Here is a 23,300-nt window from a genome sequence, read left to right as displayed (position 1 = left end):
AAATGTAAGCCTCCTACACTACAGAGAGCAAAGACTCAGCTCATCTGATCTCACCTTATAACTCAATCCCTTCAATCTTGGTAATGGTCTTGTGGGTCTTTTCTCCACACCACCCCCCACCCCCCTCAACTTCATGACATTCGTCCTTTGGCAGGGCAACCACAACTGCACAGAATACTTCAAAGGTGGGCTCATACTCAGTGCCATGATTAAAGAAGGCAACTTGTCAATTCAGCATTTTCTGTCTTTCTTTGGCTTGGCTTCGCGGACGAAGATTTATGGAGGGGGTAAATGTCCACGTCAGCTGCAGGCTCGTTTGTGGCTGACAAGTCCGATGCAGGACAAGCAGACACGGTTGCAGCGGTTGCAAGGGAAAATTTGTTGGTTGGGGTTGGGTGTTGAGTTTTTCCTTCTTTGTCTTTTGTCAGTGAGGTGGGCTCTGCGGTCTTCTTCAAAGGAGGTTGCTGCCCGCCGAACTGTGAGGCGCCAAGATGCACGGTTTGAAGCAATATCAGCCCACTGGCGGTGGTCAATGTGGCAAGCACCAAGAGATTTCTTTAGGCAGTCCTTGTACCTCTTCTTTCGTGCACCTCTGACACGATGGCCAGTGGAGAGCTTGCCATATAACACGATCTTGGGAAGGCGATGGTTCTCCATTCTGGAGACGTGACCTACCCAGCGCAGTTGGATCTTCAACAGCGTGGATTCGATGCTGTCGGCCTCTGCCATCTCGAGTACTTCGATGTTAGGGATGAAGTCACTCCAATGAATGTTGAGGATGGAGCGGAGACAACGCTGGTGGAAGCGTTCTAGGAGCCATAGGTGATGCCAGTAGAGGACCCATGATTCGGAGCCGAATAGGAGTGGGTATGACAACGGCTCTGTATACGCTTATCTTTATGAGGTTTTTCAGTTGGTTGTTTTTCCAGACTCTTTTGTGTAGTCTTCCAAAGGCGCTATTTGCCTTGGCGAGTCTGTGGTCTATCTCGTTGTCGATCCTTGAATCTGATGAAATGGTGCAGCCGAGATAGGTAAACTGGTTGACCGTTTTGAGTTTTGTGTGCCCGATGGAGATGTGGGGGGGCTGGTGGTCATGGTGGGGAGCTGGCTGATGGAGGACCTCAGTTTTCTTCAGGCTGACTTCCAGGCCAAACATTTTGGCCGTTTCCACGAAACAAGACGTCAAGCGCTGGAGAGCTGGCTCTGAATGGGCAACTAAAGTGGCATCGTCTGCAAAGAGTAGTTCACGGACAAGTTGCTCTTGTGTCTTGGTGTGAGCTTGCAGGCGCCTCAGATTGAAGAGATTGCCATCCGTGCGGTACCGGATGTAAACGGCGTCTTCATTGTTGAGGACTTTCATGGCTTGGTTCAGCATCATGCTGAAGAAGATTGAAAAGAGGGTTGGTGCGAGAACGCAGCCTTGCTTCACGCCATTGTTAATGGAGAAGGGTTCAGAGAGCTCATTGCTGTATCTGACCCGACCTTGTTGGTTTTCGTGCAGTTGGATAACCATGTTGAGGAACTTTGGGGGGCATCCGATGCGCTCTAGTATTTGCCAAAGCCCTTTCTGCAAATAAGATGAGTGGAGTTGCAGTTTCCAGCTGTTACATACCTTATCCAATAAATATTACAAATGAGGGGTTAGATTAATTCTGTTTTGAAATTAGAAATAACAGAAGCAGTTACATTACTGCACCTGCAGTCTGTTATGTTTTACAGATCTGCAAAATATAACAGTTGGGGTTGAAAATAAATTCTGTTTCTAAGTCCTGGCTCGTGCCAGGAGTTCATAGCATCTAATTTTGTAATGATTGTACCTCTGGAAGTACTGAAGGAGAGTATTTTTGTTCCCTTTAGCTCAAGGCTTGCTGACACTTTCTGTATTTGATTTTCTTTTTACTCTGCTTCAAGTCAGGCAATTTGGAAGAAATTTAAAGGAAACTCTATGGCATATTAATATCTGTCCAGCTTGGTGTGAGATAACAGAGGAAGAAAAGGTTCATCAAAAGAGCTCCAGTGATTAAATAGCTGTGCGCACAAAATGGCATGCAAAGGCATAAAACATTTAAAAAGCTAATGCCACGTTGCCCTTTTTTTTCCACCGGGTCAGAATGGAAGATAAAAGAAAGATGCAGAGAGAGTAGTTCCATTAAAAGTCCCTGCATTCTGGAGAGGACCCAGGGGATTAGAAAAGGATAAATGTAACACCACCATTATTAAAATCCTGTGATTGAGGAAGTGCTCTAATCTATCAATAAGGAGATAACAGCAGGACATTTGGAAAAATCAGAGGATAATTAAACAGGTTCAGCATGGCTCTTTAAGGGAACTCACGTTTGATAGCAGAACAGAGAGAATGGATACTACCCCGAATGTGCTGCCAGAGGAAGCGGAGGCATTTTGGCAGACATTTGAATAGACAAGGGATGGAAGAATATGGTCCTAATGCAGAGAAACGGGATAACGGTAGGTGGATATCTGCACGAGCTTGGGATGGACATGGTGGGCTTAAGGGTACATTTTCATGCTTTAAGATTCTATGACAATAAATATAATAGAGTTCTTCAAACAGCTGGAAAAAAGGGGGAATCTGAAGCTGTGGTGTATCGAGACTTCAGATGACATTCGAAATGATGTCACATAAAATATTACCACACTGATAGGAACGCATACGTTAAATGTAGCTTGGAGAGGGACTATAGGGAAATAGACAGTTGGGAGCAATGGGTCATGGTTTGATTGGCAAGCAGTAATTGTTGAGATTTATTAATGTATTGGATGAAGTGACCATACTCAGAAGTGTATAGTATAACATATGTATCTTGTTCACTGTTATTTGATACTTGTAGCTTGATATTAATTTACTTTATTATTATAACCATATGTACCTATGTACTTTGCATATGTTAAACCAATAAAAAGATTGAAAAGAAGAGAAAAGTTTGTAGTACATAAAAGCACTCAGTCAAATTTACTGACACAGCAAAGAGTGGTAAATTAGCAAATTTTGAGGAGGACACCAGCCTGGGGTGAAACGAATGGGCAAGAAGTTAGCAGATGGAGCACGTTGTGGGGAAATGAGGAAATAGCCTTTGAAGGAAGAGCACTAACTTATTAATAAATATTAAATGGATGAACAGTTACCACTGATCAGTGTAGGCCAGCTTATGAGCAGTGTTTCAATGCAGCACTAAAGAAGGTCCCTGTGATTAATTGCATATTTTGGCATTAGAGAAGTATAACAAGCAAGTTAACAGAGGTATAACAAGCAAGTTAACCAATGTCAAATAAGGTGGACTGTTAAACCACAAATTTGTGCAAATTTCTCTGTGTGCCCTAAACTTAAATTTAAAATGCTAAAGACTCATGTAACATTATGCCAAAGTAATATGTGCAAATTAAGAATGAAAAATTAATTCACATGCAAATTGTGTTGCAAAATGATCTAAGGCCTTAGACGTGCATCGGAACAGAAAATCACAAGCTGTGGAATGAATTTCTTTCATGTGGCAAGTGCTATTCCAATCAGTAAATAGAAGCAAACCGAGCTATGTTTTCTGTATGTGTTTTCAGCCTGCCGGTGACACAGGAAAGATCACTTCTATTTCGCTGACCTGTTGCTCGAAATAAATGGATAGCCCCATTCTTTAGCTGAGCAATTATTTTTATAGTTGAACGGCTGGAAAGAATATAATAACATTAGCAGAGAAAAAGGAGAGGGCCATCCAACTCAATGGCCCTCAGCGCGATCACGGTTGGTTGATTTGCCCCACCCATCTTCTCATTTCTATTCCCACATCCCTTGATTCCTCTAATATCTTAACGTTGATTGATCTCAATCTTGAAAATTCTCAGTAACTCATGTTCCACAGCTATTTCAGTAGAAAGTTCCAAAGATTCACCAACTTACTGGTAAAGACTTTTTATTCCTCTCCTCTCTTTAGTGATTGGCTAAACCCTTGTTTGGAATCTATGACCCTTGGCTCCAGAAGCAGCACAGTTCTGGGAAATATTATCCATAGGTTTCTGCGGTTACCTCTCACTCTCTTAAATTCCAGAGAATATTGATCTAGTCTGCTTAAGTTCTCCTCAGAGGGAAGATATTCCATTCCCAGGAATCAATCTGGTGAACTTTTGTTTTCACTTCTCCAATTCCAAATGTACTCTTCCCAAAGCAGAAGACCAGAACTGTGTGCAAATCTCCAGATGTGGTCTCAGCAGACTCCCATATAATTGGAACAAAAACATCTTTGTTCTTGAGTTCAACATTTTATGCAGACAATCCATTTTCTGATCCACATTTTCTTGCAGACATTTTCTGGATCTTGGTTGCTCGGGGGGGCGTTTGATGAGTGAATGTTTAGAATGAGGCCTATCCTCTCCAATGTTTCAGAGGAATCAATGATGATTTGGAGTTTAGTCTCCTACTTCGTCACTTTTCTTTCCTCACAGTAACTGCATTTGTGAATATTTATCTCTCTATCCTTCTCTATTATCTCTCTTTCTGTCTTGCCATAATTTAATGTGTATTAATGTATTTGGTATATCTTATTGGTATGGCTGCAGTAAGTAAGTTTATTTGGTACATCTGTTCTTCTGTATGTGACAATAAATTCTCATTGCTCACAACTCTGTGTGCTATCATGAATAACTGAGATTAGGAGAACCTTGGTTCCACTTTGATGAGGATGAAGGTTGAACCATTTTCTGAGCTAGGTGCGCTACACCAAAGTGCTGGAGAAAATCAGCAGGTCATGTAGCATCCATGGAAAGTAGAGGGAAACCAACATTTCAGGCCTGGGGCCTTTGACCAGTATAAGCAAAAGCAGGATAAAACATAGGTGCCTGTGGGGGAGGGGGGGTGGTGAAAGAGAGGAGAGAAGCACAGGCTAACAGATAAAAGGTAGAGATAGGAGTGAGAGTAGAAGAGAAAAAAGCTGAGGTTCATTGGTGGTGAAGGTACCTGTCTGATAGGAGAGGAAAGGATTTAGCTCTCCGATTGGAGAGGGAAGGGCCTTGTTTAATTCCTGAGCTAGATATTTGTTGGAGGTGAAATTCATTATTGTAGAGTGGTTCATCATGGTTTTGCCTGACTCCATTCTATGCAGAGATTGCGTCTGTGATCTGCAGTAGGCCTGGTATTTTTTTAATTTAAATTTTAGACATACAGCACAGTAACAGGCTATTTCGGCCCAAGAGCCCATACTGACCAATTACACCCAATTAACCTATACCCCGATACGTTTTAACGGTGGGAAGAAACCAGAGCCCCTGGATGAAACCTTTGCAGACACAGGGAGAACCAACTAACTCCTTACAGCGTGAGATTCGAATCCTGGAGCCAATCGCTGGCACTGTAAAAGTGTAACCCTATCCACTGCGCTCTGCTGCTCTGTTTAAGATCATCATGCTTGTGGAGACAGAGAAGGGTGAGATATTTTCTGAGAACAGCCAATTTTGAGAAGGATTCTACATGAGCAATCAACATGTTTGGCGCTGAAGATCACACGATAGGGAGGTAGGTGCTGTCACAGTAACAGGCTGCAGATGGTACATTCTACAGTGAATTGGTGATAGTGTAAGCAATGGTGGAATGCTAATTAGACAGAATGATCAGTCCTACAATATCTTAATTTACCATGATGAGATTTGAACCATTAATCTCTGGGCTGCTAATACAGAATTATAGCCATAGTTCCCTTCTTCAACCTGGCAAAAGAAGAAGGAAGAATTAAGCTGTGTGTGATAGTACAGATCTATCACCAATGTATATAGTGTATATAGTTACAGTATCTAGACTGTGCTTACAGCGATTGGCTGAGAGCTTAGCCACGCCTATTGTCTGGGCCTTAAAGGGTTGTGTCCCTAGCCAGGTCGGATCATTCCGGACTGGTTGGCCACCTGTGAAGAGCTCCTGTCTTTTGCTAATAAAAGCCTTGATTTGGATCAACAAGTCTTTGGTTCTTTCGACGAGCTCTACACTGTGAATAAGCAATGGGCAAACCAAATTCAATTTCATAATCATTCAGATATACAAGCTAAATTAAGTCACAAGAGCAGAGAAATCAGACATAAAATGTTCAGCAAAACACAGTCTGCTGGAGGGAAAATGCAAAATGTATCCCCTCGACCCGCTGAGCTTCTCCATCATTTTGTGCTTTTACTTCATCTACGGTGTCTACAGAATTTTGTGATTTACTTTATTCTGCTGGAGGAACTTAGTGGGTCAAGAGAATCAGTGAGAGAAAAGAATTGTTGATGTTTTGGGCCAAAACCCTTTATCAAGGCTTAGCTTGCAGAGGGGAGATGGTCCGTGTCATGAGGACGGAGTAGGACAATAGGGAACCCAGTGTGTCAACTGCATGAGCCAGAAAAAGGCTGAGGAGACATTCATCTCTGTTGAATAAATGGACAATATTTTTCATTGCCATATTATCATTAGGAGATGCACTGAGTGATCAGGAATATTACAGCCAATATCTTCTCCCCTTCAACTAAGCATTATGTGGAGTGCAGAGACAGAATGGCTAAGCTTGGATGGGTCATGGTGCAGGGTGAATGAACCAGCGTGTATATTTGGCACAAGTCTATATGTCTTGGTAAAGTCTCCGTCGGCCAAGACAGATACAGATGGACATGAACATCAGTCAAACTCCATCTCACAACCAATGTTCCCTCTAATTTTTCGTAGTCACTGTGCGCAAAGATCTTATGTTGTGAAAATTTCTTTCCTGTGACAAAAGTATGTAGAAATGTAAACCTGAAATTGTTTCAAGATAATTTTGGTACAGCCCATCTCTCGTAGCTAATAAAACTGTATTGGCATGTTTTAATATAATACAAGTATGTTGCATTGTACAAAGTAACGTATTTACATTATTTTAGGGAAATAATCTTTCTTCATAAGTTAATTTCCTTTGTGGATTGGTTTCAAAATACACACACACACACTCTCTCTCTCTCTCTCTCTCTCTCTCTGTCTCTCTCTCTGTCTCTCTCTCTGTCTCTCTCTCTGTCTCTCTCTCTCTCCTTTACAGGGAACAGTACTCCCATAACTGATCTGCCGACTGTGCTGCCTCATCATTCTAGGTCAGTGGTTTTCAAACTGATCCCTAAACTCACATTCCATCGTAAGAAATCCTTATGCCACAGATGTTCTGTGAGTAGGAAGAAAAATTTGAAATCCACTGTTTTAATCATACCTAATTGACTCGTTATGTGCACAGTTTCACAGCTCCAAAGGAAATGGACCAATGACAATTTTTCTCATGCAAAATATTTCAGTAACAATGAGGTTGAGAGCAGTGATTCTCAACCTTTCCTTCCCACTCACATACCACCTTAAGCAATCCCTTACCATCACAGAGCACCAATGGGATAGGGATTATTTAAAGTGGGATGCCAGTTTATGAAGGCAGTTTGAAAACCACTGCTTTAGGTACATGCACTTCCCTTGTTTCTACACACATATACAAGGGTCCAGTGAGTCAAAATTGTGTAGGAACAAGGAATATTATCAATAATAATCCTAATGAATGATGATTATTGTTGTGCACAGGCTCCGAGGATTACCGATTTAAGCTGAGCAGTGACTGCTTCAGGGACCTGGTCTGCCCTGAGAAGTGCCGCTGTGAGGGAACTGTTGTGGACTGCTCCAATCAGAAGCTCTCTAGGATCCCCAGTCATCTCCCAGAGTACACCACTGAACTGTAAGTCTGGCTGGAAGGCCAAACACCTTCTACTTATGCAGAGAGTGATCTTCTGCCCTCTCACCAAAGCAGTAACATTAAAACTAAATTATGACTGTTGAAATCCTATTGGTTCAAGGGAGAGAACTGAGATGGGGGATAATAGCACTGCATCATTACAAAAAATGGGATCATGTGATCTAAGCCACAAAGGACCATCTGAAAGTGTCAGCTAACTGATCTAACCTGTCGGCGATGCCACTGTTTTCCTCATGACCACTGTACAGAGAGGGGAGAAGCAGTGACCAGCCTTGGATGGTCTATGGGCTGAACCTCTAGACAAGGACCTCACATGTGATCCATGGTGTCACAAAAAAGGGTGGTACAATTAGTGCAGTGGTGAGCACAATGCTATTACAGAGCCAGCGCCCTGGTTTTGAATCTGGCCAGACTGTAAGGAGTTCGTACATTCTCCCCATCTGCATAGATTTCCTCCAGGTGCTCTGGTTTCCTCCCACCTTCCAAAAACTCTTGAGATTTGGTGTATTTGGGCAGCATGGACTTGTGGGCCAGAAGGGCCTATTACTGTGCTATGTCTCTATATATATCTCCTGCCAATATCTGCATACAAAAATAATATCCACTTCAACAAATCATACCAACTATTTGAAATCCTGGTCTTCAGGGATGGGTTAAAAACTAGAGGTAATTGGAAAACTAACAGCTGAGAAGAAAAGTTGTATGAGATTCCGATGCAATGGACTCCACTCTTTTCTGCCCTCCCCCCCCCCAGTCCATTCATTCAAGATGAAGGTGAATTGTGATTCAATGACACCATGTGGGTATCTATTGAAGTTATTGAGGAGATTGCAACAAGTAGAGTGAGCATCATTGAAAAGGCAGTGGGGAGAATCCATTATTCTGCAGGAATTGAACTCTGAAGTAAGTGGCAAAGGATGGTGACAACTTGAAATAGTGGGTCCAAAACATGGTTTAGACAATGATGATGAGATGAATGGCCCTTTGACAAACCTCTCTTGTCCAAAAGAAACATTTTTTACTACATTTCCTTCACCCATAATGCACTAAAGTTAGTTTACGTGGTTAAATTCTCTGCCGGTTCCTTCCACAATTTAGACATATGGATGTGTGGGGACTAAAGGGATTTGCATCATGAGCAAGCAGGAGATTTAGTTTAATTTGTCATCATGTTCAGCTGAATTGTTTCACATTTTGATCAACATTCTTTGGCACATTAAGTCTTTATCCTTTTTTATGTGTCTTTTTTGATTGGCTCAGGCGGTTGAATGACAATGAGCTGACTGTCCTGGAGGCCACAGGCATCTTCAAAAAGCTTCCCAACCTGCGTAAAATGTAAGTTTATCAAATGAGTGTCCAGTTATTTTCACAAGAGCACGTGAGGGGTCGTATGATTCTATTGTAAATGCCAATGAAATGTTATTGAGGTTCTTCTGAATAATGTATTCAAATTCTTGGTGTATTGTGTACATTTCTCATGATAAATTTTAAAGTTCTCCAGTTTGTTTACAAAGCCCTTAATGGACGATATCCCCCCACCACACATCACTGATCTCCTAGAACCCTACTCCACTTCAAGATCCCTCAAATCAGCCAATTTAGGGTGCTTGGTAGTTCTGTGCTCAAATTGAAAACTCAGGGGAGATTGAGCCTTCGCGATAGCAGCCCCCAACCTGTGGGACAACATCTCTCCCTCTGTCAAATCAGCCCCTTCCTTTAACTCTTTCAAATCCAGGCTAAAGTTGTATTTTTACTCACAAGCATTTTGAAGTGATTGCTACCATGTTGTATGTACAATTCCGAACCTTGGGAACCCAGTTTACACTGCACTTTAAATAGCTGTTTAAGTTAAGATGTAATTTATGATCTGTTCAGCACTTTGGTCAATGTGACTTGTTTTAAATATGCTGTATAAAATAAATGAAACTAAACTAATTATGGTTGCCACATTACAGGAAGGATGTGCTCACAGTAGAGCAAGTGCCAAAGAGGATATTGCTGGAATGGAGAGCAGTAGCAGGAAGGAAAGATTGGCTAGTCCTCCAGTCCCAGTAACACCCTCATGAATCTTTTAGTTTCATTTTAATTTAATTTAATTTAGAGATACAGCATGATACAGGCCCTCTGGGTCACAAACTCGTGCCATCCAAGTACACCCAGTTAACCTACTAACCTCATGCATCTTTGGAGTGTGGGAGGACACTAGAGCGCCAGGAGGAACCCACACAGTCATGGGGAAAACTCCTTACAGGTAGTACCAGATTTCTACCCAAGTTGAAGGAGCTGTAATAGCGATACCTACACTAACCATGCTGTCCTGGCATTCTGTGCCCTTTCCAGCTTTGTGATGTCTGTCCTACAGCAAGATGACGAGAACTTCATACAATATTTTAAGTGTGGTCTCAATAATGCCTTGTACTGCTGTTCTATAATGTCCCAAATCTTGTACTTGTATTCTCATACTTTGTGCTCTTCTATATAATCATTTAACATTTTTATGTATAGGATAGCTCATTGACAGATTACTCCCTGTTATTTAGAATGCCTGGCCATTATTCCTGCTCTCTTAATCCTGCTGCCCTGGAAGTTTCCTATCTGAGTCAATCATTTGCCTTCAATTCCATGAGCTTCATGTAAATCTCTCATGAATGATTTGAGATTGAGATTCAATTCATTGTCATTGTCTAGTAAAACTAGCAATGAAACATGGTAGATCTCAGTGTAAAGTTAGAAAACTGCCTAACAATACAGTGCAACACAATGAGTTATTAGAGTTTACACCTGATACAGCAAGTCAGTTTGCAGCAGAGGTTAAAATGTCCACCATTCATATGGCAAAGAGCGCTTCCCCTAATCCCGGAAGCCACTGTGGATGACATGAGCTGCCACCACAAGTCAGGTTCAGCAACTCCCCACTGGTGTTAAGAAGAGTATACACCGTGCAGTCACAGTTCATGGAGCTTCCCGAACTCCAGCATCGGCCGTCCCAAGGCCCAGGGTAAAACGTCTCTGAGTCCTTTCATTCCGGCACGGCTGTGCAACTCCCATTCACACTGGATGCCTCCCTGGCTCTGTTATTCCACCTTTGGTCCTCACCCTTCGATACCAGGAAACCATTTCTGGTTTCAGTCAACCTTGCCTATTTCAAGCACGTCGTGAAAATATCAAATCTCGTGTATCCTGATCTGTCTCATCTGCAAGTTTGAGGATCTTCCTATTTTCCTTTTTCCATCCTTTTTAATTTATGGACTGCAATTTACACGAAGCAATTCATCACCAAGAACATTTTAAGACAATATTAAAGATCTATTCTCACCTCTGTTGTTTCAATCCTTAATAGCGATTTCATGGCTTTTCCATTATTCTCTTCATGATAAAATTGGGTAGGTTCAATATCCATTTCTGTGTGATTGGTATTTTCTGCCTTTCCCCTAAAAACTGGTACAAAGGCTTAATTGCAACTACAGCACTCACAATTTCCTTTCTCTTTTGATCAATCTCCCCATTATGAGTTTTAAATTTCCCATGTGGACCCTCACCATCATTTGTTTGTTTTTACTAATTTGTATTGGTTTTCATATCTTTGCCATTTTCTTTTTATTGCTCTTGCTACCACTTTGGCTATCTTTTGATGTCCTTTCTTTCTCTCTCCCAGATCAAGTGGTCTATGCTATTTTGCATTTTCCTCTGCTTTTCATTTAATCTTACCCAACCCTTTGCATCGTTAGTTGCCTTGGTTTTCTTTGTATTTATCAATAAGGACTCTTACATTTATGGATTGGCCTTCTATCACATTCAGTTCTTTTGTTCAAGTAGCTTCCTTGATCTTCTCTCATTTTTACCCATTAGTGATATTACATGTTTACAATTATTGCAAATAAGTAGACAAGAACCACGTCAAACGGCAAATGCTTTGTAAAAAGAAAATATTAGTAAGTCAGCGATTCATCAATTACAAGCTGGCAGACTGGTATTCAATAGAATCCAAATTAATTTACAATAAAAACACTCTCATGTCACTACCTTAATCCTTTACTCATCATCAGTCAGGCCTTGCTTCTCCGATCAAACCATGTTTGAAAAGTTGCCATGATACTTGCTGTTCTACACCCCTTCCTCTGGCACTTCTGTTAACTTGTTTGAAAGAGAGGTTGACAAACAAATTTACCAATACATGTACAAATGAACTATAATAAACAGATGTTGAAATGTAATGAATATCAAGGCCATCTGGGCTTGAACAATTTGCAAATCATTTCCAATATGTAAATCTTCTCAATAAAAGAGAATGATTAGATTAAGCTCAAAGGAAGAACGCTGATTGAATCAATGCATCAACTTCCTCCAAAACACAATCGGTCTTGATGTAAATGGAACAATTAATTCTTCTATGCTACATGCGGTGATTCAGAAAATCATTTCATAGAAGCTTACAAAACAGCATAAATATTAACCCATTATTGTAAACCGTGCATGATTCTTTTTAGCCCCTTTCACACCACCAACCCTCCTAGGAAGCAGGTAAACTTACCGGGCGTGCTGCACCTCGAGAGCCTTTCCCACTGCACCGTAAATCGGCAACCTGGCATTTTAAAAGGAAGGGTGGTCCCACCATCAGCAGTGACCATGCAAGAGCAGGTTGTGCTTTCACACTGCCAGAAGGTGATTAGTGAGTTAACTCCACCAAGTGTCAGAGCCAGATTGGGACGTTTCACACTGCGCAATTACTTGGAACGGACCTGCTAAATTAGCCGGTTACTCACACGGAATCAACAGTGTTGAAGGTGCTATTGAAGTTAAATACCAAACAATGACAGAAAGAAGTCCAATTCCACCCCAAAGCCCTCCCCGAGTTCTTAGTGCAGTTCAGCACTCTTCACATGAAGGTTTCCCAAGTTTGTTCTGCCTTGTATGATTTCAATTTGTTTTCATGGCTTGAGTCAAATCTTTGGCATGTTCTCTATTTAACTCAGGCAGAGTCCTGCTCCTTGCAAGGCCCAGAATCCAGAGCTACTGAACTCCAAAAGGTTTATTCTGGACCAGAGAGGGGATATAAGTTATTGGATCTTCTGAAAATGATTTGAGAAACAGATGCTTGTTTAACTGCGACACATACTTTGTTACTGCTCGACTGACGTCCTTCAACTTGAAGGAGGATTGTTACCCTTTCTTCAAGCCCTCACTGAGTCAAAGGGGAAAATACATTGGGGGTCTCTGGGGCATTTCCAAAAATTGTATCATGTTCTGAATCCCTAATGAGGAGCAACTCCAGAAAATCCTTCAGCTCATAACAGGGACAATATCTCTTCCCTGCTCTCAAATGTGAATTCTATCACTTGCCATGAGTGAAGTGATGTGTTGAAACACTGACTGAAGGGCGGGGTATTGGGAAGGTGGGGGCAATGAGCCAGTTTATCCGTCATAAGACAGAACAGAAACATAGGGAAAAGAAATCTGCCGCAGCTGTTCACATCTAGTGTTTTATGCTCACTTCATCAATGTTGTTGAAACCAAGTATGTTTTGTTGCTCTCTTGATTCAAGAGTTTAACCTCCTTGAGCAAATGACATTTCTCTCAAGTCAGAATCTGCATTGTATGGTGCCCAAAATATGAAAGGCACCTTAAATAGTTATCACCAATTAACATTATCCCACTATACTACTGGGTGACTGAGATACGATAACATCCATTACATCTTGCAGTCACAGAGGTCATACCTTCAAGTTTAACTGCCAGCAATCCTCTTCAGTGCTACCAAGTGGAACTTGCTAGAAAATGAGCACATGTAGACACTGTGAGTTGGTTCATTTACTGTAGCTTGACATTGGGTTGCTCGTAATAAGAGAGCAGTTTTGAAATGTACCTCAGCAGGAAAGGAGCTCTGGCAGGAGGCATGTGGAAGGAAACAGAATTTGCTGATCGATGTTCACATATCAGTGCTCACTGTAGTGGTTTAACCTGAATGGTCATTGGGGAGCCTCACACACTAATGGTGTAGACAGTCCATCTTCTAGTGAATAAACCCTGCAATGAATCCCAATCATTTTTTCTCCTGGGGGAAAGGACAAAGTTGCTTGCAGTGTGGTTGAACACGGGCTGCTGCAATTGTTTGGTGCGGCGTGGCGCTGCACCCAAGCAATCCTTACCGCCGATGCCACCAGCATCACATCACCTCCCCCATGCTCCGGTTTCCTCCCATATCCCAAAGACTCTCCAATAGATTAATGGGCCACTGGAAATTCTGCTAAGGTATATGGCAGCAGAACCAAGGGTCTGTTACGGGCATGTGAGAGAGGATGCATTACAGGGAAATAAGTGAGGGAAGAGGACTGAAGGGATTGCCTTGAGAACTTGCATTACGAACCAAATGAATCTATAATTTAGTTTGAAGGCTCCTGTTGATCAATGGGCCTTTAACACCTCTGGCAGGCACAAACCACCTGAGAGCATCAAAGCCATATGCTCCATCTTTTCAATTTGTAGTTGCTTCTGAGAAAATCTTTACATCTGGCAGCAGCAAAATAGAGAAAAAAAAACAGGATGATTCATATTCTGCCTTTCTATAAGTGAATAGTAAGAGTGACATTGATGAATAAGAGGGACCCAGAAATTAAATAACTCGGAAATTAATCATCAGAGCAGACCAAGGGCAGAACGTGGCTTTCTACAAAGCCCAGGAAATTGATTAATTTATCTTCTTTGAAATATTTATATGCCTTCTCTCCTCTTCACGTTTAACCAAGGTGAAGTGAATTTCCCCTTCAATATCAGGCTTGTTTCGGATGTGATCTCCTTCTCGTGTGAACTGCTGGACATCGGTATATTCCTTAAATTGGTGCAAATACTCATGAGCATGTAATATGCCAGTAACATTGCTGTCACCATAGCACTTGGTAATTTTGTTGGATCTTTCACAGCCCATGCTAATCTGGTAACCTAGTCTGATCTGCCATATGTCCTTGTACTGGGTCACATTCTCCTGTTTACATGGCTTCTCTTACCTTTTCTGTATCATCTTTCATTCCGTCCAAACACTGATGAAACATTAAGGCTTAAGCCATGACCTCAGTCAACCATTTAATTTTCCCAGGTGTGGTTTGGAAAGTTTGGTTCAGTCCTTCAGACAAAGGAAGAAGGAATTTCTAATTTTGAACTCACTTTAGTACCTGCACCTGGAGAAATTAAACAGACTACACAGAGAACCATCAAGGGAGCTTATTAGATTTCCATGGAGGGAGGAGGGAAAAGGCCTCAAATCCCAAACCAAATTGGAGCCAAGAGTCTGATGTAACTATTCATTCATAAGATTTTAATTTTGAGTTTTTTGCTGAGTCAGATTTTAATGTTGCCATTTGTAGTCCCAGTTTGTTCTTGACTCTGATCATTCCCTGGTTGGGCAAAGGCAATGACCTTGGTCTTTTACCATAGGAGGCAGCTTACCCAGAATCACACATTATAGCACTGAAGGGGCATTCAATCCACCAGGTCTCCTGGCAGAGCAGGTTGCAGTTCCCCCTTCTTTCTTCACAGACTTATGAATGATTTTTATCTTCCCTACCTCTACCATATTGCAGGCATTGACTTCCAGATCGCATAAAAATTATTTTCCGTGCACCTGTCTTACATCCTTTGCCCACTGTAGTGGCCCTGTTACTTGAAGCATTTGCTAAGGGGACCAGATTCCTTCCGCTTAAGCTCTTGAATTGATTATACTCTTGTGCAGCTCTATGAAGCCTCATCTCAACTTACATTCCTCCTCAAGTAGCATCTTAGGGCATTGGCTCTTTGGGGAAGCTTTTGTTCCTTAATCTATTTAACAGAAACTCCAGCTTTGACGATTGTCTGATTATGTCACTGGGATTTATTTTATTAACCCCTTCCCTCACTTTTTCTTTCTTGTCATGCTGCTAATATCCACCCTTGTGCTCTGTTATGTGGAAGGGGTCAGCATTTCACCACCACACGAGTGAATGGTCGCCCTCTGGCGCACGTTGTGCTGTTCGTACCAGGATGACTGGTGACCAGTGGTGAGCGCTGATGGATATGAGGAACCCCATTTGTAGTGAGTCAGCAAGAGAGAGCACTCATCACCACAGATCGATTGGAGGGAAGTGGGGAAAGATATCCTCCAGTGGCTGAGATGGTTGACCTTAATTGTACAGTGTCAAAAATTGTTCTTTATTGTACTTGCCAAAGGCTCTTCATTTGTTGGAGCATTAACATGCCCACAATCTCTGGGCCTCAATTAGCAGTCAAGTACCTCAAATGTCAGATTAAACCTGTTGTAGGGCAAACAGGGGATGCCTAGCTTCTACTCACATGCTACTTGCTTTTATCCTGGGGGAGGGGGAGGAGCGACTTAAAATTTTCCCTTCTATGTGCAAGCGTTTTGTGGATCAGGCTTTCTATCGCATCACTTGCAATGTAAGTGCTGTACCAATTTTGTTGTATATCAAGTTGCAATAAATTGCACATAATTTGTACAGATTTGATTTTTACAGAAATTACATAGTGATTTAAATCAGACATTTCCTCTCCATATTACATCAAGTTCCAAAAGCTCCTTTCAACATGAAATATCCCAGTTGTATCATGTGTTTCGTAGCCATTTGGATCCAAAGCTCTTAATTCTGATCCCTTGCTTATGCTGAGCCAACTGACTGTACACAGTCCTTGATTCTTCCCTCTGTCACTTCTTATCTTTATCCAAGGACCCTCATGTGAAGATGACAAGAGGTATACAAAATCAGACTTGGCTCTGACACTTTTCACAGTCGTGTTATTGAGATTCGACATTGAGATGAAATATAGGGTGTACCTATTTAATTCAACATCGTTGGGATCCTGCCATTGCCAGACCACAGAAAATGCCGGAAAGCAGAAATTGACCCCTGAGGAATCGCCCTATGCAAACATTTCAAAGGTAGAACAAAGCTTAAAACAGGAAATAATACTGTGGGGTAGCACAGTTAGCGCAACACCTTTACAGTGCCAGGGTTCGAGTCCCACGCTGTCTGTAAGAAGTTTGTACTAATGACGGCAGATTCAACTTATGCAGTACCAGTGATCGGGACCAGGGTTCGAGTCCCATGCTGTCTGTAAGGAGTTTGTACTAACGGCAGCAGATTCAAGCATGCTGGACCATGGGAGTTGCCAGACCACAGAGTGCTGTATAAGAGAGGTACAGCCCGTACCTCTCTTCCCTTTAGAACTTCACAGTCCACTGTGTTGCTAAGACGCCACAAATTGTTAATGACTCAATCATTATTGAAGTGTTCACGGTTCCTTGTCAATATTCAAGAGTAGGTTAGATTTGGCTCTTGTGGCTAACGGTGATCAAGGGGTATGGGGAGAAGGCAGGAACTGGGTACTGATCAGCCATGATCATATTGAATGGTGGTGTTGGCTTGAAGGGCCAAATGGCCTACTGCTGCAGCTATTTTTCTATGTTTCTATGGTAACACTAAGTATCAGAACAGCACAGATTTAATATAGAAGGATATGGAGCAACCTTGTTTTGTAGATTATAAATGGATTTTCCAATTGCTGCAATTCAATTTAGAAAGCCTGCAAGTTCCTGGCTCAATAATAGCAAGCATTTTGTTTCAAAGCCCTCCTTCTAATACAATCTCAACTCATTTGATCTGTTGATAAATTACATAATGCAATAGAAGTGAAGTTTTATGTGTGTGCCTACTGAGCCATATTCCTCCTTCCCCTTTTAATAATATGTGTAATACACAGTTTGGAATTCATACTTTTCCATCAACGTATTGAATGCAGAATCAGTGCCCCAGTGCATGTCTGTATCTGCTTCCGTGAACTATGTGGGCATCCCATGTGCTTATATCCACATGTGTTTTGATATATATCACATGTCCCAGTATATCCATGTTGTCTGAAAGTATGATTGCCTTTATCTATGTAAACATTTGCACAGGTCTGCATGTGTGTGTGTGTTTGTGTGTGTGTGTGTGTGTGTGTGTGTGTGTGTGTGTGTGTGTGTGTGTGTGCGTGTGTGTGTGTGTGTGTGTGTATGTACATGTGTATGTCTATCTGTGTGCATGCATGTGCATGTGCCTGTCCATCTGTGTGTGCGCATGTACATGTGTGTACATCTCTCTGTGTGCATGCTTGTGTGCGCCTGTCTGTGTGTAGGCATGTGTACACCTGTCCATGTGTGTGTGTGTATGCACATGGACATCTGTCTACATGCATGCGTGTGTGTGTATATATGTGTGTGTACATCTGACCATGGGCATGCGTGCGTGTGTGCCTGTCCATATGTGTGTGTGTGTGTGTGTGTGTGTGTGTGTGTGTGTGTATGTGTGTGTGTGAATGAGAGAGAGTGAAAGTGAAAGTGCCAGGGCTGACTAATGGACCATCCTTCTTTACATTGAACACAGGCAGTTCCTATATACCAGGGATTAGACAGAGTTCACAGTGTCTTTTATATTGCCGAGTAGCCTGCATGAAAAAAATCTTATCTGTACCAATGTGGCATTTTCATTTCCTCGCGAGTCCAGCCTAACCAATGTTTTGAGGTGAATTGCTGGGCATTGAGCAGATTTGTGGTGATGATTCATTTCATCTCAGAGATTTCCCAAAGTGAACCCCTCATCAGAGAATGAAGACTTCATTCCATCTGCAGGGATTAAATGGAACTGGATTGGGAAGTTAACTGCAAACCGAACGAAACAGAGTACCCTGACACTATTAGATTACAATATTGTCCATCTCATGAATAAACAAATTAAAATTATAATTCAATATGGCCTATACCTCAATTAAAAATGTATTTGGAAAATTCAAGAATAGTTTATAGATTTGTTCATTTTTATCAACATTGTTAAATGATGTTTTCATTAAACTCCTTAATTTTCCTATTTAATATAGAGCTAATTATAAAATTAATTTATGTTGGATTATTTGTTAAAAAAAAGCTTTTGTGTAGAGGTAAGAAAGTTATCAGAAGACACCTATGTGTTGTTAGGTTTTTTTTGCAATTAATTTTCTCACCATTTCTCATTAGAAACCTGAGCAACAATAAAATCCGAGATATTCGAGAGGGAGCGTTTGAAGGGGCTTCAGGGGTACTGGATTTGTTGCTCACTGGAAATGAGCTGGAAATGGTCCACAGCCGAATGTTTTATGGTCTCTCTGGGCTCAAGACACTGTAAGTACACAGGAATGATAACCTGTAAATGTCTGGAGAGAGCTTGGTATCAGGACATCTGGTGGAGTGAAATGAAAAGCCAAGCTTTTTTAGTTTAATCTTGCTTTTTTGACTTCAATCTGTTCTTCTAAATGCTAATATTTGATTTTCAGAGCTCAATTAAATAAAATTAACTATGGATATAGATATAGATTTGGCATTACATAAGAAAAAGGAATTACAAAACGTGAGAGTAAATCATTCAGCTCTTTGAGTCTGCTCCACCATTGTGAGCTATCATAATGGATGCAGTCCCTCAATACCTTATTTCTTGATGCCTGTTGAATCCAGAGACCTGACTACCTCCGAAATATCTTCAACAACTTGACCTCCATCTGCTTCTATGGCAGAGAATTCCACAGGTGTGCTGCCGTTAGAGAGAAGTCTTCTCCTCATCATCTCAGTCTTGTCTCTCAAGACTCTAAACCTTAGATTTAGACCTTCAAGTCAGGAGAATCATCCCCCTTGCATCCAGTCTGCCCAGCATTGTCAGAATTTTGTACGTTTATGTAAGTACAATTCATGTTCTGCTCTAAATGGAAAATTGCCCTCGAAATGCAACTTGGCACTAAAAGTACAAAGAAAAAAAGCTGCTGGAGGAAAAAGATTGAAGGTGTTTGACCAGAATATCAACTATTCCCTCCTCCCCCCCACAAAAATGGTACTTACCTGATGGGCATTTCTCCAGATTCCAGCTTCTGCAGTCTCATGTGTTTGTACTAATTAGGTCAATGATTACGTGCAAGTTTATTATCATCTTGTCTTTCTTCTTTCTTTGGCTTGGCTTCGCGGACGAAGATTTATGGAGGGGGGTAAATGTCCACGTCAGCTGCAGGCTCGTTTGTGGCTGACAAGTCCGATGCGGGACAGGCAGACACGGTTGCAGCGGCTGCAGGGGAAAATTGGTTTTTCTTCAGACCACGGTGCACACACATAAGCACACATCACACGCTACTGTAAAACCTCTGGTATCCGGCACCAGTGTGGACGTAGACGCTGGATAAGTGTATTCTCAGGTTGCTTGAGACCTTCTCTTGCAATGTCTAGCTAATACACCTGTGTTAAGAATAAACATTTTCAAAGACAAAAATACTGTAATGTACTTACACTGAACAAAATTCACCTGCAGGAACATATAAATTGTAAATTTTAAATTTAGTCAAACCGCATAGTAACAGGCCCATGCCACCCAATTATACACAATTGACCTGCAACCCCACTACGTTTTGAATGGTGGGAGGAAACCGTAGCACCCAGAGGAAACCCACGCATACACGGGGAGAACGTGCAAACCCCTTACAGGCTGTATAGGATGTGAACCCTGCTCCTGGTTGCTGGGACTGTAACAGTGTTGTATCAACACCTCCACTAACTGTGCCATTCTCTGTAAGGAGTTTAGGCCCAGGGTTCAGGTCGGGGTGGAAGTTGGCAGCAAAGTGGATGAAGTCGACGAGCTCATCATGAGTGTATGAGTCAACATCAAAGTAGTCGTCAGTGTAGCAGCACAAGAGTTGAGGGGCCTTGCCTGTGCCGGCTTGTAGCATGGATTATTCCATGAAGCCAACAAAAGATATACGAGATACACCATCGACGACAAGACATAACAACTGCAACTGTATTCCAGCTGCAACCTGATCTGAAGCAATGATTACGTTAGCAAACCTTTTAAAGTCACAGAAAAAAAAATCTATTTAGTTCAGTGAAGTAGAACAATCACAGTAATTAAGAACAACAAAAAAATTTGGAACTAGGAATCAGTTATCAGCTGAGATTCCATGTATTTCGGTTTGTGGAAGGACTTTTATTATCCTTGCCTCCCATGGCCTGCATGACATTCAACACAAAAAATTGCTCACTTGGTCTTATCTGCAAAATTGTCTGTCGGAACACTATTGGGAAATTCAAATTATTTTCTCTAATTCAAGATACAAAGGTAATTTCATGGAGCAGGAAAGGGAAGATTAAGAGTTAAATCTGAAAATGGTAATGGAGCTGGTGTAAGAGCTGTCTTGGAAACAACAGAACCCATCCACTGTATTTACACCAATAAAATAATGGGAAACTGTCATTACACTCAGTTAAAAAGGAATATATTCTTAACGGGCCAAGATAGTTAATCAAAGCAACTCCAATATTGAGATTTTGAAAGTTACATTGATTTTTTTTCATATTTAGACATAGAGCACAGTGAAAGCCCCCCTCCCACAGCCCACAAGTCTGTGTCACCTAAATTCCCCAATTAACCTACAATCTTTACGCATTTTGAAGGGTGGAAGTGGTTGAGAAGAGGAGGGAACTTGTTACCTTAAATTAGAAAAAGTAGTGTTCATTCATTGCCTGGGAGTAGACTGCGCAGACTGAATATGAGGTGTCATTCCTACAGTTTACATGGGATCTCACTCTGGCAATGGAGTAGGTCACTCTGGGAATGGGAAGGGACATTAAAATGGCATGCAACCGGGAGCTCAAGGTGGCCATTGGTTTATTCACTTCAGACGTATAAATTGCTTGATTGAATTAAAGCTTGTGCAATGTTTTATAAACATGGTGTGGCGGAAGTAGGGAGACATGAGATATTTGTTTTTCTCACAAGCTTGGAAAACTTCTGGCTCTCCACGTGGATTTCACGTTGAACATAAGGATATAAGAAATAGGAGCAGAATTGTGTGTTTGGCCCTTCGCCCTTCAGTAAGATAATGGGTGGTCTCTTACTGCTCTCTTAAACTAACCTATATCCACCAGTTTCCTTACACAACTAAAAATCATGCACTCATGCGTAGCCCATTTCCTGAAGAGTGCAGAGATTGATTTGCTCCTTTGCTAACCTCACTGCAAAGGGATTCCCTCATCAGAGAAGTACAGCACTTGTACAGGGGAGGACTGTCCATCCTTAATATTCTTCCCTATTAAAGAACCTCAGCTTCAATGCTTTCTCCTGGGAACATAAATGAAACAGATACAGAGACTGGGTTGGATGGGTTTTTCTGGGATTTGTACTCAGCAATCATGAAAGGCCAGAGGTATTTTACCAAATAATAATGGTGTGCAACTGGGACACTTTTCACTTGGAAAATTATCAGTTATGGTCAGTATTTTTTGGTAAAGGCTTCACTAATCTGTGGTATGCAACTCTGCATTAATATTTTATTGTGAATTGTTAAAGTCTGAAACAATGTTCGTGTGATTATCGCTAGCTGAAAACTTACCTTTCTCTTCCTCATTAACCTGTGCTGCAGAATGCTGCGGAACAACCAGATCAGCTGTGTCAACAACGACACCTTCACTGGCCTTACCTCAGTTCGTCTGCTGTCCCTCTATGACAACCAGGTCACCACCATTGCACCTGGAGCATTCAACACCCTTCATTCTCTCTCCACCATGTAAGTGATAGGCTCTATCAATAACCACATAGGCTGCAGGAACAATAGGCTTTAATGCACACAAGGCTTTGGCTGGCCTGGATCCAGGTACAGGACTGCCAGAAAGGGGGAGGTAACGCGATGGCCAGGGCAAAAGGGGAGGAGACTTAAGGGATGAGTCATTAGTGGGCAGACCAGCCTCATTTATACAGTAACTGGTAGGGGCTATACTACAATGGAGGAAAACATATCAGAACAGTAAGATCCAATCTAATCTCAGTATTTTACCCCAGACTTACTGAGGATCTCGTCTTGGCCATTTGTAACATTATACTTGAAACTCACCTTCACAACTGCCTCACATCTATCTCCACGAGGTCTGTTTTTACTGCAGGTTTTCCCTCCCATTTGTTTACATGTAGATTACTTAACAGACTTTGAACATTAGGACAAAAATAAATTTTAAATTTTACCTTACTCTCAAGTTAAACACAACCTGCTTGAGGAACTCAGCAGTGGGAGAAAAAGAATAGTCGACATTTCAACCTGGAACCCTTCATCAAGGTTTCCGCCAGCAACTCCCTGACTATTAAGTTCTCTGCATATATTTTTTTAATCTGATTGGGTAAATATGGAGACTACATCTCTGATTGTCAGAGCCCAGCACATTGATAATAAATCCTCTCTGTCCAAAGAGCTAAAGGAACGTGGAGTTAACTCCTATAAGGACCAGTTAAAACAAGAGCATGTTCCATTCAGGTGTAAACTATGTAAGTGAATGAAGGTAAAGAGGAGAGTTTCCAAAAAAAATGAGGTCCTGATGGTGGGATGAGGATTAAATGGAGCATAACTTGAGCCAAATGTTTGTTCCTAAGCCAAGAATTTGATATAATTCTATGATTTACCTAAGGTGGAATGTATTTAGAATTGGGTCTGAACATATTGATTAACTTCTATTTTGAAAATAGGAGAATAATTTAAGAAGGGATTGTTGTCCTG

The 23,300-nt window shown here is 41.5% G+C and overlaps 1 protein-coding gene across 4 annotated transcripts in view; it reads left to right on the top strand.

Annotated features, from left to right (window-relative positions):
* Positions 1-23,300, top strand: part of LOC138743649 (slit homolog 3 protein-like) — a 726,007-nt gene that overhangs the window by 623,946 nt on the left and 78,761 nt on the right. For all 4 annotated transcript variants that reach the window (XM_069899177.1, XM_069899179.1, XM_069899178.1 and 1 more), the window contains 4 exons: positions 7,559-7,709; positions 8,988-9,062; positions 18,760-18,903; positions 22,179-22,322. In XM_069899177.1, the coding sequence (XP_069755278.1) occupies positions 7,559-7,709; positions 8,988-9,062; positions 18,760-18,903; positions 22,179-22,322 (514 nt within the window). The remainder of the gene's footprint in view (positions 1-7,558; positions 7,710-8,987; positions 9,063-18,759; positions 18,904-22,178; positions 22,323-23,300) is intronic.

Source organism: Narcine bancroftii, chromosome 9, assembly GCF_036971445.1.
Source record: "Narcine bancroftii isolate sNarBan1 chromosome 9, sNarBan1.hap1, whole genome shotgun sequence".
NCBI lineage: Eukaryota > Metazoa > Chordata > Chondrichthyes > Torpediniformes > Narcinidae > Narcine > Narcine bancroftii.
Note: the sequence above shows the minus strand (reverse complement) of the source record. Positions and strands in the feature narration are given on the sequence as shown.